Source organism: Polypterus senegalus, chromosome 14 (assembly GCF_016835505.1).
Source record: "Polypterus senegalus isolate Bchr_013 chromosome 14, ASM1683550v1, whole genome shotgun sequence".
Taxonomy (NCBI): Eukaryota; Metazoa; Chordata; class Cladistia; order Polypteriformes; family Polypteridae; genus Polypterus; species Polypterus senegalus.
Window position 1 is genome coordinate 130,717,989 of NC_053167.1, and position 16,204 is coordinate 130,734,192.

General features: G+C 37.6%; 1 protein-coding gene across 3 annotated transcripts in view; it reads right to left on the reverse strand.

The window, feature by feature from the left end:
* pgm1 (phosphoglucomutase 1) overlaps positions 1–16,204 on the reverse strand; it is a 49,052-nt gene that overhangs the window by 3,844 nt on the left and 29,004 nt on the right. For all 3 annotated transcript variants that reach the window (XM_039736083.1, XM_039736084.1, XM_039736082.1), the window contains exons 3-8: positions 15,852–15,998; positions 10,894–11,019; positions 8,994–9,184; positions 7,921–8,075; positions 6,069–6,184; positions 4,182–4,317 (exon numbers count right to left, since the gene is read on the reverse strand). In XM_039736083.1, coding sequence (XP_039592017.1) covers positions 4,182–4,317; positions 6,069–6,184; positions 7,921–8,075; positions 8,994–9,184; positions 10,894–11,019; positions 15,852–15,998 — 871 coding nt within the window. The remainder of the gene's footprint in view (positions 1–4,181; positions 4,318–6,068; positions 6,185–7,920; positions 8,076–8,993; positions 9,185–10,893; positions 11,020–15,851; positions 15,999–16,204) is intronic.

A 16,204-nucleotide genomic window follows, 5' to 3' on the forward strand; every position in this document is an offset into this window, starting at 1 on the left:
CGCATGTCACAACTGGTATTATAGAATCTCGCCACTGGTGTTGGCTGCAACACCTTATCCAGTCTGTCTGGAATAACCAAAACAACTGTGAGCCACTGTGTTTGAAAAAAGTGTTATACTCTCTGATCACTATGCAAGAGACATACAGTCATATGAAAAAGTTTGGGAACCCCTCTCAGCCTGCATAATAATTTACTTTACTTTCCACAAAAAAAACAACAGTGGTATGTCTTTCATTTCCTAGGAACATCTGAGTACTGAGGTGTTTTCCAAACAAAGATTTTTAGTGAAGCAGTATTTACAGGTGCCGGTCATAAAATTAGAATATCATGACAAAGTTGATTTATTTCACTAATTCCATTCAAAAAGTGAAACTTGTACATTAGATTCATTCATTACACACGGACTGGTGTATTTCAAATGTTTATTTCTTTTAATTTTGATGATTATAACTGACAACTAATGAAAGTCCCAAATTCGGTATCTCGGAAAATTAGAATATTGTGAAAAGGTTCAATATTGAAGACACCTGGTGCCACACTCTAATCAGCTAATTAACTCAAAACACCTGCAAAAGCCTTTAAATGGTCTCTCAGTCTAGTTCTGTAGGCTACACAATCATGGGGAAGACTGCTGACTTGACAGTTGTCCAAAAGACGACCATTGACACCTTGCACAAGGAGGGCAAGACACAAAAGGTCATTGCTAAAGAGGCTGGCTGTTCACAGAGCTCTGTGTCCAAGCACATTAATAGAGAGGCGAAGGAAGGACAAGATGTGGTAGAAAAAATTGTACAAGCAATAGGGATAACCGCACCCTGGAGAGGATTGTGAAACAAAACCCATTCAAAACTGTGGAGGAGATTCACAAAGAGTGGCCTGCAGCTGGAGTCAGTGCTTCAAGGACCACCAGGCACAGATGTATGAAAGACATGGGGTTCAGCTGTCGGACTCCTTGTGTCAAGACACTCTTGAACAAGAGACAGCGTCAGAAGCCTCTCGCCTGGGCTAAAGACAAAACTGCTGCCGAGTGGTCCAAAGTTATGTTCTCTGATGAAAGTAAATTTTGCATTTCCTTTGGAAATCAAGGTCCCAGAGTCTGGAGGAAGAGAGGAGAGGCACAGAATCCATGTTGCTTGAGGTCCAGTGTAAAGTTTCCACAGTCAGTGATGGTTTGGGGTGCCATGTCATCTGCTGGTGTTGGTCCATTGTGTTTTCTGAGGTCCAAGGTCAACGCAGCCATCTACCAGGAAGTTTTAGAGCACTTCATGCTTCCTGCTGCTGACGAACTTTATGGAGATGCAGATTTCATTTTCCAACAGGACCTGGCACCTGCACACAGTGCCAAAGCTACCAGTACCTGGTTTAAGGACCATGGTATCCCTGTTCTTGATTGGCCAGCAAACTCACCTGACCTTAACCTCATAGAAAATCTATGGGGTATTGTGAAGTGGAAGATGCAATAGCCAGACCCAACAATTCAGAAGAGCTGAAGGCCACTATCAGAGCAACATGGGCTCTCATAACACCTGAGCAGTGCCACAGACTGATCGACTCCATGCCACGCCACATTGCTGCAGTAATCCAAGCCAAAGGAGCCCCAACTAAATATTGAGTGCTGTACATGCTCATACTTTTCATGTTCATACCTTTCAGTTGGCCAACATTTCTAAAAATCCTTTTTTTGCATTGGTCCGAGATACTGAATTTGGGACTTTCATTAGTTGTCAGTTATAATCATCAAAATTAAAAGAAATAAACATTTGAAATACATCAGTCTGTGTGTAATGAATGAATCTAATATACAAGTTTCACTTTTTGAATGGAATTACTGAAATAAATCAACTTTATCATGATATTCTAATTTTATGACCGGCACCTGTAGTTGTATGAAATTAAATCAAATGTGAAAAATTGGCTGTGCAAAAATGTGGGTCCCCTTGTAATTTTGCTGATTTGAATGCCTGTCACTGCTCAATGCTGATTACTTGCAACACCAAATTGGTTGGATTAGCTCGTCAAGGCTTGACCTTCATAGACAGGTGTGTCCAACCATGAGTGGTAGAAGGTATTTAAGGTGGTCAATTGCAAGTTGAGTTTCCCTTTGACTCTCCTCTGAAGAGTGACAGATAGCATGGGATCCTCAAAGCAACTCTCAAAATCTGAAAACAAAGATTGTTGAGTCTCCTGGTTTAGGGGAAGGCTACAAAAAGCGATCTCAGAGGTTTAAACTGTCAGTTTCAACTGTAACGAATGTCATCAGGAAATGGAAGGCCACAGGCACAGTTGCTGTTAAACCCAGCAGGTCTGGCAGGCCAAGAAAAATACAGGAGCGACATATGCGCAGAATTGTAAGAATGGTTACAGACAACCCACAGATCACCTCCAAAGACCTGCAAGAACATCTCGCTGCAGATGGTGTATCTGTACATCGTTCTACAATTCAGCGCAATTTGCACAAAGAACATCTGTATGGCAGGGTGATGAGAAAGAAGCCCTTTCTGCACTCACGCCACAAATAGAGTCGCTTGTTGTATGCCAATGTTCGTTTAGACGAGCCAGATTAATTTTGGAACGAAGTGCTTTGGACTGATGAGACAAAAATTGAGTTATTTGGTCAGAACAAAAAGCGCTTTGCATGGCGAAAGAACAACACCGTATTCCAAGAAAAACACCTGCTACCTACTGTCAGATTTGGTGGAGGTTCCATCATGCTGTGGGGCTGTATGGCTAGTTCAGGGACTGGGGCCCTTGTTTACGTCGAGGGTCGGATGAATTCAACCCAATATCAACAAATTCTTCGGGATAATGTTCAAGCATCAGTCACAAAGTCGCAGTTACGCAGGGGTTGGATATTCCAACAAGACAATGACCCAAAACACAGTTTAAAATCTACAAAGGCATTCATGCAGAGGGAGAAGTACAATGTTCTGGAATGGCCGTCACAGTCCACTGACTTGAATGTCATCGAAAATCTATGGGATGACTTGAAGCAAGCTGTCCATGCATGGCAGCCATCAAATTTAACTGAACTGGAGAGATTTTGTATGGAAGCATGGTCAGAAATACCTCCATCCAGAATCCAGACACTCATCAAAGGCTATAGAAGGCGTCTAAAGGCTGTTAGATTAGGAAAAGGAGGCTCAACTAAGTATTGATGTCATATCTCTGTTGGGGTGCCCAAATTTATGTCTAATTTTGTTATGATGCATATTGCATATTTTCTGTTAATCCAATAAACTTAAAGCCACTGCTGAAATCCTACTGTTTCCATAAGGCATGTCGTATATTAAAAGGAAGTTGCTACTTTGAAAGCTCAGCCAATGATAAACAAAAATCCAAAGAATTAAGAGGGGTTCCCAAACTTTTTCATATGACTGTATGTCAATCACTGCCTGAAAATAGAATTTGGACTGAATTATTTAAAACAACTTAATTTTTGGCTTTAAGTGACTATTTTGTATAGAGGAATGTCATTTTACATAAGCTGAATGCTGATGTATGTCACTTAGAAAGAAAAACACTTACGTTTTACATAATGTGAAATGGCTGTGGTATCATTTTGTTCATCTTGCATTACCCTGCTTATATTTTGCAATTTTTCTAAATTCAGAAGCACCAACAGTTAATGACTGGTGAGATGAGCCTTTAACATGAGCGCTAGCAGCACTGAGTAAACTTCTCTGCTGAATGGTGAAAACACAAATGACGATGTCAGTTTGTCATTTGTGAATTTTTGGTATCAACCAAATTCCTGCTTTGTCAATAAATAACTGGTTAAATTGTTTAGCTCACCATGCTCATTTGTCATAAAATGGAGTAAACAGGCAAGGATGATTTCTTTTAACTGTCCATTCACCCATCTGTGCTTTTCTATATTAAATAAATAATTACAGTGCATGGTTATTAATAATGAGGACCAGTGAATTAGTTCAACTTAACATGTGGCTCAACTGAAAATTACAGGAATTGTTGAAAAGCAATATTGGCTTAATCAGTTAAAGTGGCGATGATCCCACACCAACCACTGCCCCCCCATATGCGAGCATCATCAGTCAGTGATGTTTAAGGAAAATTTTACACATTTCCCAATCTTATTATAGATGAGTAAACTCAGACCTTCCCTGGCCACTTTAGCTTATTTATGTATCAAGCCTTGTTTTCATTTTTTTTCTTCCTTACCTGGTAAAATAGTTTCGCCCATATTTCTGCCAGTGGTCTTTTAAGATGTCTTCAACGCTTTGTTTACGAGTTGCAATAATAGATAGCCAGGCCAGTACTGCCCAAAGGCCATCTTTCTCCCGGATATGGTCAGAACCTACAAGAAGATTAGAAAAACATACTGAATAGACAGAATATATTATTATTTATTATTATACTGAATATAATAAAGATAGCTGATAGTACTTCCACCTACAACTACAGGTACCACAATAATATTTAAATCAATAAAAAATGTTGTACACTAAGTAAATCTATTATTACATACTCACATGTATCACATCACTGGAATGCCTCCACTGATTTGGGAGTGTAGAAAATGGCATCAGTTAACTACCACTAACGTGATGCAGAATTTGGGGAAATTAATAATTGATCTGAGAGTGATGCTCAAGTACTACAAGGAAGACACTGGCTTTGGCAAAAGGACATTGAGCTGAGATGTTGGTTCTATACTGTTTATTAATGATAAAGCACCACAATATTTATATAAAAAACAACAAGGATAGGCAAATGGATGGCCAAAGTTTCTTCAATGAAATCTGGTGCACATAAATCTATTTAAAATGAAAAATATTTCCAAATAATCTAAAAGACAAATTATAATTGATACAAACTCTTTCACATGCCAGTTATTAAAATGAGCTGAAATGGAATACATTCCATTTTTAATTAAATAAATAAAACTGCTTATGAGATGAGATGTCATTTGTTTTGGCATTGCAGCACAGACAAGTTTAAATCAACCAAGTAAAAAAAAAAAAAAAAAACATAGTAAGAATCCACACGTGTAGAGTTCTTGTGATTTAGTCAGCAGTCACCATGTGAGTCAGTTGATGAGACACAACGCAAGCACTCTCTTTTTCTCTTTACTAATTTCTGTTAAAGCACTAATCCTTTATGGGGTTGCATCTTGGTCCGATTTTAATTATTATTGTTGGTCACAAAAAGTAGTTTGTGTAGATTAGTTTTAGACTATCTGTAGTTGCAGATGGATTTTACCTAGAAAATATTTTAAAAAATGCCTTGAGTTAACTTCTTAGGATTTGCGTAGGTCCATTTTGACCATTATTTTAAAGGAAAGACTTACATTTGTATCTGTTGTGACACTAGCAACTATCCTTGAAACATTTTTAAAAAACTGCCCAAACAAAATATGTGGGAACTATTGCTGTATTCCGTTTAAAGCTGGAAGTCAGAATTTCCATGTTCCTAGTCAGAATTTTCAGCTGGAACGCCCCCTTAAATCAGATTTCCAACTCATATCCAGGGCTGGTCTGTCAAGTCCAAGATTGTCCGACATCAATCCAGAATGATGACATGCACCAAGCATTTTAGTGAAAGTGGTAGTGTTACACCATTTATTAGCACTTCTGTCTTATTGTTGTATACACAGTACTGTCCAACTTCTATCCATTGACATGTTTTTGTGTTTTGTTGTACAAAATAATGCACAATGCAATGTTATCGACTATTATTTATTCCAGATGGATCAACCACAACAAAGGCTTTCCTGGATGTGTCCATATTGGTTTTCCAAATGTTTTATTGGGATGCTATCAACTCTGGTTCAAATGTTATTCCCAGCTCCAACATCCAGGGTAAATGGAACGCAGTAAATTTTTGCATGCACCAGTTATATAATTAATTCTGTGCTGTTTAGAAATATAAGATTTTAAAAACCAAACACATATTATTGGGTTAATAAATGCTGTAATGTAATGGTCTGCCTCAGAATTAGAGCTGTTAGTGATCTACATGGTTCAAGGCAATTAATCCCCAAAAATCTCCAGTCTTCAATTGTATTTACAGTTATTTTATCTCCTTTGTAAAATGGATCTTTCTTACCAGTGCCAAAACTTTCTTCTCCACAAAGCGATAGTTTATTTGCATCCATCAGATTTCCAAAAAACTTCCAGCCAGTTGGAGTTTCATAAAGAGCAATTTTGGTTGCTTTGGCCACACTGGAAGGAGATGTAAAATTAATTTGGTACATGTGGACTGTCTCATGCATTAGGTTTTGCATATAGTCTAATTTCAGTTACTAACTTACTGAAACTTAATTCACATTTCCAATAATGTGCTGAATCTTCTAAATTTGTGTATAAATGTATTTTTTGACCAGTTCTGTCCAAAAAAAGGAGTTGCATTGTGTCTTTGTGGACCTGGACAAAGCATATGACAGGGTGCCTCGAGAGGAGTTGTGGTATTGTATGAGGAAGTCAGGAGTGGCAGAGAAGTACATAAGAGTTGCACAGGATATCTACGAGGGGAGTGTGACAGTGGTGAGGTCTGCGGTAGGAGCGACGGAGGTGGGATTAGATCAGGGATCGGCTCTGGCCCTTTCTTATTTGCAATGGTGATGGACAGGTTGACAGACGAGATTAGACAGGAGTCCCTGTGGACTGTGATGTTTGCGGATGACATTATGATCTGTAGGGAGCAGGATGAGGAGACCCTGGAGAAGTGGGGATATGCTCTAGAGAGGAGAGGAATGAAGGCCAGTAGGACCACCAAGACAGAATACATGTGTGTGAATGAGAGGGAGGTCAGTGGAATGGTGAGGATGCAGGGAGTGGAGTTGGTGAAGGTGGAGGAGTTTAAAATACTTGGGATCAACAGTACAGAGTAACAGGGCTTATGGAAGTGAAGTGAAAAAGAGAGTGCAGGCAGGGTGGAATGGGTGGAGAAGAGTTTCAGGAGAAATTTGTGACAGACGGTTATCAGCAAGAGTGAAAGGGAAGGTCTACAGGACGGTAGTGAGACCAGCTATGTTATATGGGCTGGAGATGGTGGCATTGACCAGAAAGCAGGAAACGGAGCTGGAGGTGGCAGAGTTAAAGATGTTAAGATTTGCATTGAGTGTGACGAGGATGGACAGGATTAGAAATGAGGATATTAGCGGGTCAGCTCAGGTGGGATGGTTGACAAAGACAGAGAGGCGAGATTGCGTTGGTTTGGAAATATGCAGAGGCGAGGTGCTGGGTATATTGGGAGAAGGGTGTTAAAGAAAGAGCTGCCAGGGAAGAGGAAAAGAGGAAGGCCTAAGAGAAGGTTCATGGATGTGGTGAGAGAGGACATGTAGATGATGGGTGTAACAGAACAAGATGATGAGGACAAAAAGATATGGAAACAGATGATCGACTGTGGCAACCCCTGACGAGAGCAGTCGAAAGAAGAATAGGGAGATTGTTAATTAAGGCAATACAGTACATTTTAGTCTCCGTTTGTTCAAGCAGTGTGTGAATAAACATATGATTTGTAGAAAAGGAAAAACAGAGACAATTTGCAATTTTTATTCATCCTAATATATTTCAAACTTGCTTATTCTAACAGTCTTGTTATGACTGTAATTGCCAGTCCCTAATAAGTGGAAAGAAGAAATTCAAAATGTTAGCTGCTTTACACAGCATTTGAAATATCTGATTATCTTCAAAATTTCAAATATATGTCACTGGAAACAGGAGAATGACCTACAGTATGTGCAACCTGCCCATTGATACCTACTGATGGCCAAAGGACAGAACACAGTTTCAACCCAACATACCTTCCTTGTAAGGTATGGTAAACTGAATTGGAAGGAAAACAATTATTTTGACTGAAAAGTTTTTATTTTTTTTCATAAGGTGAACGTTTTGAAAATAAGTATTATTAATTTTATATTGCTTTAAAAAAAAAAAAAAAAAAAAAGTATGTTTACTTATCCAGAGCTCCACTGGTTGGCATACTTCGTGCAAATCCTCGAACCCCAGTTTGCTGGAAGTAAGGAATACTGAAGATGTTGGCAGCAATTACAGCCACAGAATCTGATGGGTTCACGAAAAAGCCGTGCTTTCCGAGCACCATGTTACGGTCCTGAATATTAAAAGAAAACAACTTCTAAATCTAAAGCTGGGGGTACTGAGAACAGCAAAATTTTATAGTGTCCTGATATTCTTAAACTAAAAATGGTGAAGTCTTGTCTCAGTGGATCACAACTAGTCTTAGTTATTTATCTTAAAGGTCTTTGTGAAATTTTGCTGACTGTAGTAATTCGGTTTGTGATTCAACCCAGACTACACTCAGGCCACTATTACCCTATAGGAAATCAATCTGGTGTTTCTTATAGATAGCGTCAACCAAACAACTTAAAAGAGCCGATATAAGGGACTGAATAACAATTACATTGCATTACATTCTTTGAAAAATAAACCAGGATTGCATGAGCATTGATCCATGAAAGTCAAGGTCACCGATCTCCTTAATTAAGAAATGCTGAGTGCCACACCACAAAATGTTACAGATCCATCTGAAGTCAGGTAAACCATTACTGCCTAAAAACATTCCTTTACTGCTAATAAAAACTTCTCAAATAAATGAATGTATAATTTTTACTGAAGCGGATTCACATTTAACACAGTTTGTTAGCCACTGAAAACATATTTACACAAATAGGTAGGCTAAATATATTTTAAACGTTGCTAAATGTTTTGCAATTTGCTAGCATTAAAATTTTGGCAACAAGGGTTACTAGTTACTGTTTGATTTTTTTTGTTCCTTTCTTTCAGCTATTCATCATATTGTCAAAAGATGTCAAACTAAATATAATCAACCTTAGGGCAACGCTGCCACTACTTTCAGCTGTCCGTGCAAGTGGCGTAGTGGTGGTAGCACCACTGCTACACAGCAAGGAGATCATGTGTTCGTGTCCCGGGTCCACCCTGTGTGGAGAGTGCTTTGAGTAGTGACAAAAGTGCTATCTAAATGTAAAGAATTATTTTCATTACTACTTACTCCATCCCCATCAAAGGCAGCTCCAAAATCATATTCCCCACCCTTCATGGTCTCCACTAGATCAGATGCATAGGTCAGATTTGGGTCAGGGTGATGTCCACCAAAGTCCTCCAATGGAACGCAGTTGACAGCAGAGTTAGCTGGAGACCCCAGTTCTTCACAAAGAATTTTCTTCACATAGGGGCCAACAACTGTTTAAAAAAGATTGATTTAAGAAATAGGAAAAAAAACCAAAGATGAAACACTATAACAATAAACATGTAGCTTCAACAATTATGAAAGTACCATTCTAATAGATTCACAATTTCTGTCTGATAAAATGATGTTCTTTAGCTAGTAGAATAAACATTTAAATAAGAATAAGAATAATGTCCTACAACTAAAAACATTTTATAGGACTAGACAATATCAGCTAGAACAGGGGACCCCAACTCCGGATCTGGTGGGCCCAATTGGCTGCAGGTTTTCATTCTAACCCTTTTCTTAATTAGAGACATGTTTTTGCTCATAATAAACTTCTTTTGAATTCATTTTAATTGACTTGATCTTGAATTGTTTCTTTATCCTTAGTTAGCAGCCAAAACAGGACCAGCAAACTGTGTCCATTATACAATATCTGAAAATAAAGAAAGATGGAGGTCTCAGGAACGCTGATCTGCTCCGGTTCCCAAAACATTTTAACTGTGCTTTGAGAAAAGAGAAAATCAACAATTTTGGAAATGTCTGCTATTTCACAATGAGAGCAGCAACATGGAATTAAAGAATGAGACTAATTAACAACAAGACTCAATGCCTAATGAATCAACTGGTTGGAATGAAATTGGTTGGGGTTTGAGTTGGTCTTCTGTTGGCTCACTCACTTCACATTTCATTTCTGTTTGGGTGCCATTTGAGGAAAGAAATGAAGCAATTCAGAGGGATGATGAGAGAAACTATTCTTAAAAAAGAAGTCAATAAAAATTACTCCAACATAAGTCAAATAGCAGCAAAAGCAATGCACTAATTAAGAAAAGGGTTAGAATGAAAACCTGCAACCACTGGGGCCCTCCAGGACTGGAGTTGGGGACCCCTGAGCTAGACTATAGTTTTATAAACAGAAAAAAAAAAATCAGTACCACATTATCTTGAAAATCATAAAGGAATGAGGGTTTAATAGATGGGATCAAAGCAGCTATTGAAAACAAAGAGCTCACAAACTATAGTCAAGAAATGCACTAAAGTACTGATCTTTTAGTTTGTCACATAGTTTCTTTATACGTAGACTGCATACAAGTTCATAATAGTGAAAGGAGAAAATAAATATGCTTTTAATTCTCATGATTACTTTTGTATATCAGTCTACACTCAATAACCCATAATGTCAAAGTGAAAACATGCCAGGAAGAATCAAGAAAAAACTGCCAGAGTCCAGGTGTGCAAAGCTTGTAGAGACTTAAGTACCCAAGAAGACTCAAAGCTATGATTGCTTACAAAGGGGCTTTCTACAAAGTACTGAATTAATGGTGTGAACACCTATATAAATGTAAGATTATAGTTTTTGATTTTTAATACATTTGCAAACCTTTCTGAAACACGTTTTTACTTTTTTCATTATGGGATAATGAGTGTAGATTGATCGGTGAAAATGTAAAATGTATCCATTTAAAATTAAACCAGCACAAGAAAGCTGCAGAAAGGTGAGGGGTCTGAATACTTTATGGATTCCACTGTGACACCGATGATTTCCAAAAAAAATAATTTTGAAGATAAAAAGACATGCAAAACCAAGCAGAAGAAATTGAAATAAAATACAACTGATATTCTGTATTAAAAGTTATTTCACTAAAACCCTGACACATTAAACCTTACTAAAAAATGAGGATACAGAAAAATGACACCATAACATCTTTAGAAAACTCACCTCCATGCATGGCATCGATACGAATCTTGAGACGATTCTGGCCAGAAAGCAGCTCCTTCAGGGCAGCAAAGTCAAAAATGTTCCTCAGCATGTTAGCATAAGACTCCACAGAGTCAACAATTTCAACTAATTGAAAAGCAAGAAGATAACTACAATTTAGTGTTAACACTCATAAATGAAATGTTACCATGTTTGAGTAAGAAAATGCTATAGAAAAAAAGTGATATGTAATACAAATAACTGAAGGTGAAATATGGAAGATATTTTTTTTCTAAATAAAAGTATATTTTATACATTATATACTTTTTATTAGTAAACCATGCTCGAAACAATGAATGACATTTAAGATGTTACAACAAAGAATAAATGACCCTATCTTGGTAAACTACTTTCTAAACATCACAAGTTTGGTGTACTTGTCCACATAAGCAAGCAGCATTTGCTCTGACAAAGCTATGGATTTCAATACCAAATGGTGGTCCTAAATAGTGATTAGGGCAGATCAACACTCCAAAATCATTACCGACATTAGAAAAGGTATTTGTGCCCAAAAATGTCACTCTGTAGACTAGGGTAGAAGAGTGCTACATCTATAACTACCTTCTCTATCAGTCAATAACTTGGCTCAAGAACAAGAAAATAAAAAAAAAACCCTTACACACCTCTAGTGAAAATATTCACTTTCTCAGTGCAGAAGCTTACTTTCATCCCAACTTTTTCTGTTCCTTTTCCACCTTTACAACAGATCCTTTTTTATTTACAGCTCATCTGAACCAAATATATGGCGCTATCTGGCATTGCTACCAGGAAAGCCTGCAGTTTCTTGTCACCACAGTGGAACCCCTTAATCCAAAGATGTCCACAACACCTAGGCTTGAGAGGTGGTAAGAGACTGACCGTAGCCCTCCCAATGGAGCTCTTCCTACACCTCAAGAGCATGTCCTTAGTGGAACGTCCCTCTCTAGGAAAGACTGGGTCACGCTTAACCGAGCTGGGCAAAAACAAAGGACAATCTATTGAGATGGGGCCACACAACAAGCGCTGAATGTACCTGTGGTGAGCCCACCCAAACAATGGACCATATTCTCCCTGTATGTTCCAGAGGCCCTACATGCACCGATGAAGATCTTAAGGATGCTAATGATGCCGCTCTTACCTGGATGCGGCAGTGGCGTGATAAGAACCCTGTATCATGTCAATACCAGCCATACTGTAATCAATTTAAATACTGTAACCAAGATTTATCCCTGATACAATCTGTAGCTTGTTCCTCTGAATAAGCCTGAACTGTGCTTCTTGTGCTTTCAGAGGACTTGACACATGCAAACATAGCCAAAAATGATTTTCTGTAGTCAAGTCACTTAACACCATTGTTACTAGCAGGAGTACGCCATTACCGCACCATAACAAATACTGTTAAAAACCCCACTTCCTGAATTCATCATGCACAGAGATCAGCCATTCACTTCAAGCACAGTTAGAACAAAAAAGACTGTATGAGCTTTTTATGCCTGCTATGGCCTGTGCCCAGCTGGGGATGAAAATCTGCCTTGTGCTTTGAACTTGCCATAGACTAGACACAAGCCAGGTGATGTAAAGATGAACTTCTGCAACCTAATCTCTTTTAACACGGCTGTTAAGAAAATAATAATAATAGCGTAATAAAAGGCTTCTTGTTACATTATCATATGACAAACATAAGGAAACAGCATTGTTAATAAAATGAATAAGCTGTATTAGTGTTCCAAAAAGTTTGGTAATATAGAAAGGGAGTCTTCTTCATCCTAGCGTTTATCCCGTGTGGCAGGGTCCGTTTTTCTGCAAATCCGTCTCCATTTGGCACGATAATATAGAAAGGGAGTCGAAACAGCCAAATTAAAGGTTTGTAAAGCTGACAATTTATCTTAGTTTTTCCTATTTGGTTTTACATCTTGCCTGAAGAAGGGGCCCGAGTTGCCTCGAAAGCTTGCATATTGTAATCTTTCTAGGTAGCCAATCAAAGGTGTCATACTGCTTAACTTCTCTCCACATTCATAATGGCGAACATGGTACAACAACCTATTACTATTTGGTTCAGAAAAAATGAGCAGTGTGTTATTTGGCCATGTACACCATAAACTAAAGGAGTGTTCTAATAAAAAAAATTAAAAAAACAATTTTTTTTTTTATCTGAATGAATACCTCCTGCAGTATGTGTTTAGAGTTCATCATACGGACTGCACTAAAGATATAGAACATATCCGACAGAGATTTAGACTGGATATTTTTATGTGCTATAAACACTTTAATTTCTGAAATCGTAAGGGGACCTGCTCTGTGGTGCCAAAATACACCCCAGAAAAATTATTTAAAAAAAAAAGGAATATTCAATTTAGCCTCTGCTTTTTTGGATTTGATGGTGTAATTATGAGTACTAATATAAACATAACGGCAATGCAGAGATATTTTAAATTAACAGCTACAGGGAGAGTTGCTACAAAATATGACTAGGAAAAAAAAGTTCAAAATATAACTTGACTCTGATGGTAGCTGAAAATATTTAAACTGTAAAACTATAAGGTGAATTTGGTATTTGGGCATGGTTAGTGGTAGCACTTAATAATATTATATGATGGTAAAAAAGGTCCAACCAAGGTGTGACCCAGAAAACACAATAAGCAAACTGTAGATACACATGGTTTGATCACAAAGAGCAGTAAGTAAAATTAAAAATGAATATATTCAGTTCAGGTTGCCTTGCCCAGCAATGTTGCTAATGGACAAATAGATACACAAATTTAGATAAATGAAGTTCTTCAGTGGAAACTTATCCAAATGTTGACTAGACTGGGTTACGATAAACTCGAATCCAAACAACAAAAACGTTCCAAGAGGAATTAGAATGGTTTTATCTTACCTAAATACAAACTACAAAAAGAAACTATCACTGACTGTTTCAATGACACCGGGGCTTTAACAGCAAAGAAAAAAAAAAGGCATGCACACATAATTTTAGTGTACAGAGCAATCAGATGTCTTTGTTAACTTTTTTGTTTGGCATATAAATAAATAGTGTTATCAAATATTAATAGTGCATAAATGTCCTTTTTTTAAATGTATAACAGAAGGGCTATAGATTTAAAGCAACAAAAATTATGTATACGAGTATTATTCATTTTGGTAATAGTTTCAGGTTATAATACTGTATCCTCATATAAAATGTAGTAATATACCCATCAAAAAATGACAGGCCAAAATAAAATACACTATAAGGCCAAACACTAGCAGTAAAATAGGAACTGAAGAGCTCAGTGACTTTAAACATGGCACTGTCATTGGATGCCACCTTTGCCAGAAGTCAGGATGCGAAATTTCTGCCCTAGTCAACTGCAGCTGCTAATATTGTGAAGTGGAGGTGTTAAGAAGCGACAGTAGTTCAGCCACGAATTTGATGACCACAAAAACTCACAGAGCAGGGCATGTGCAAAGTGCTTAAAAATCACCTCTCCTCTGTTGCATTACTCACAACAGAGGTCTAAACTGCCTTTGGAGGCAACATTAGCACAAGAATTGTGTGTCAGGAAATTTCCAGCTGCGAAATAGCTGCACACAAGCCTCAGATCACTACGTGGAATGCCAAGCATCGGCAGTAGTTTTGTAAAGCTCATCACGATTTTGGCAGATACCAGATAAAACTTGACCTTCTGGACTGCATTGTGCCTGCTCTGACGTTTAGTGGAGGGTGGATAATAGCAAAGTTTGGACTAGGTCCCTTGGTTTCAATGAGGGGTACTGTTAAAGCTATAGCATGCAAATGCATTTTAAACAATTGTACATATCCAACTTTGTAGCAACAGTTTGGAAAAGACCCTTTGCTGTTCCAGCATGACGGTGCCCCTGTTCACAAAGCCAGGTCCATAAAGACATGGAGGAACTTGAGTGGCCTGCACAGAACTCTTAGAACAACTTCCTGAACACATTTAGGTTGAAACGGAATGTCGAGTGCTTGCCATGTCTTCCTGTTCAACATCTGTACCTGACCTTACAAATGCTCTTTTGACTGATACATTCCCACAGATACACTTGTACATATTATGGAACACCTTCTAAAAAATAATGGATGATATTATAGCCGCAAAGTGGGGGCCCCAACTCCATATTTATGCAGATAGATAGATAGATAGATAGATAGATAGATAGATAGATAGATAGATAGATAGATAGATAGATAGATAGATAGATAGATAGATAGATAGATAGATAGATAGATAGATAGATAGATAGATAGATAGATAGATAGATAGATAGATAGATAGATAGATAGATAGATAGATAGATAGATAGATAGGAAAGGCACTATATAATAGATAGATAGATAGATAGATAGATAGATAGATAGATACTTTATTAATCCCAAGGGGAAATTCAATTAAGGTCAAGTTGTGAGATAAAATATTGCCGTGTTCCTTTGTTATAATGATGTGGACACCAACTGATGTCTATCTGAAGTACGGATTCTCAAAACAGTGATTCAACGTTACTGACTATCACAAAAATATAATTTAATGATATACTTAGTGACCTTGATCATTTAATTCATTACAAACACATCTATTGTTATTTTGTTTAAATTGTTACTTATCATAACATTCTCAAACTGTGATAATACAATTTAAGGCAATGGAGATTCAGAGAATTTCCCAACATCATTGGCCACAAAGCAGAAATCAGCCCTGGACAGACCACCAGTTCACTGCAGGGCCCACTCATGCACACTAGGCCAACTTGGAATTACTGATCAAACTAACATACATATCTTTATGAAATGGGAAGAAACTAGAATACTAAGAGAAAAACAACCCTGAAAGAGGAATTGAACCCGGGATGCTCAGCCTGTGTGGCAGAACTGCTAACTGCTCTGCCACCATGCCTTGATCAAAAAAAATGAATATTCTCAGCTGTATGGTGAAGAAACTTACCTGTGAATGGCTTAAACTTGTTTTCAAGGTCAAACTGCTGCTTTCCAATTGTGGTCAGGTCTACTTTTAAGTCAGGGCAGATTGCATATTCTTCTATGGATTTACTAATCTGAAAAATCTTTTCTGTAATTGCTTCTGGAGCTGGACCTATAAAACAGATCAAAGATATATGATTCAAGTTAAAGTTTTTCAGCACAATGAGTGTCTTAGTTGCATGACTCTCAGAGACTATAAACAACTATGTAACAGAAACAAAACACAATAAATATAACATTGGATTATATAGTTAAAGAAAAAAAATATTAACTCAGATATGCCCATATAGCCATGTAAGTATGCCATTAATCGGGGTC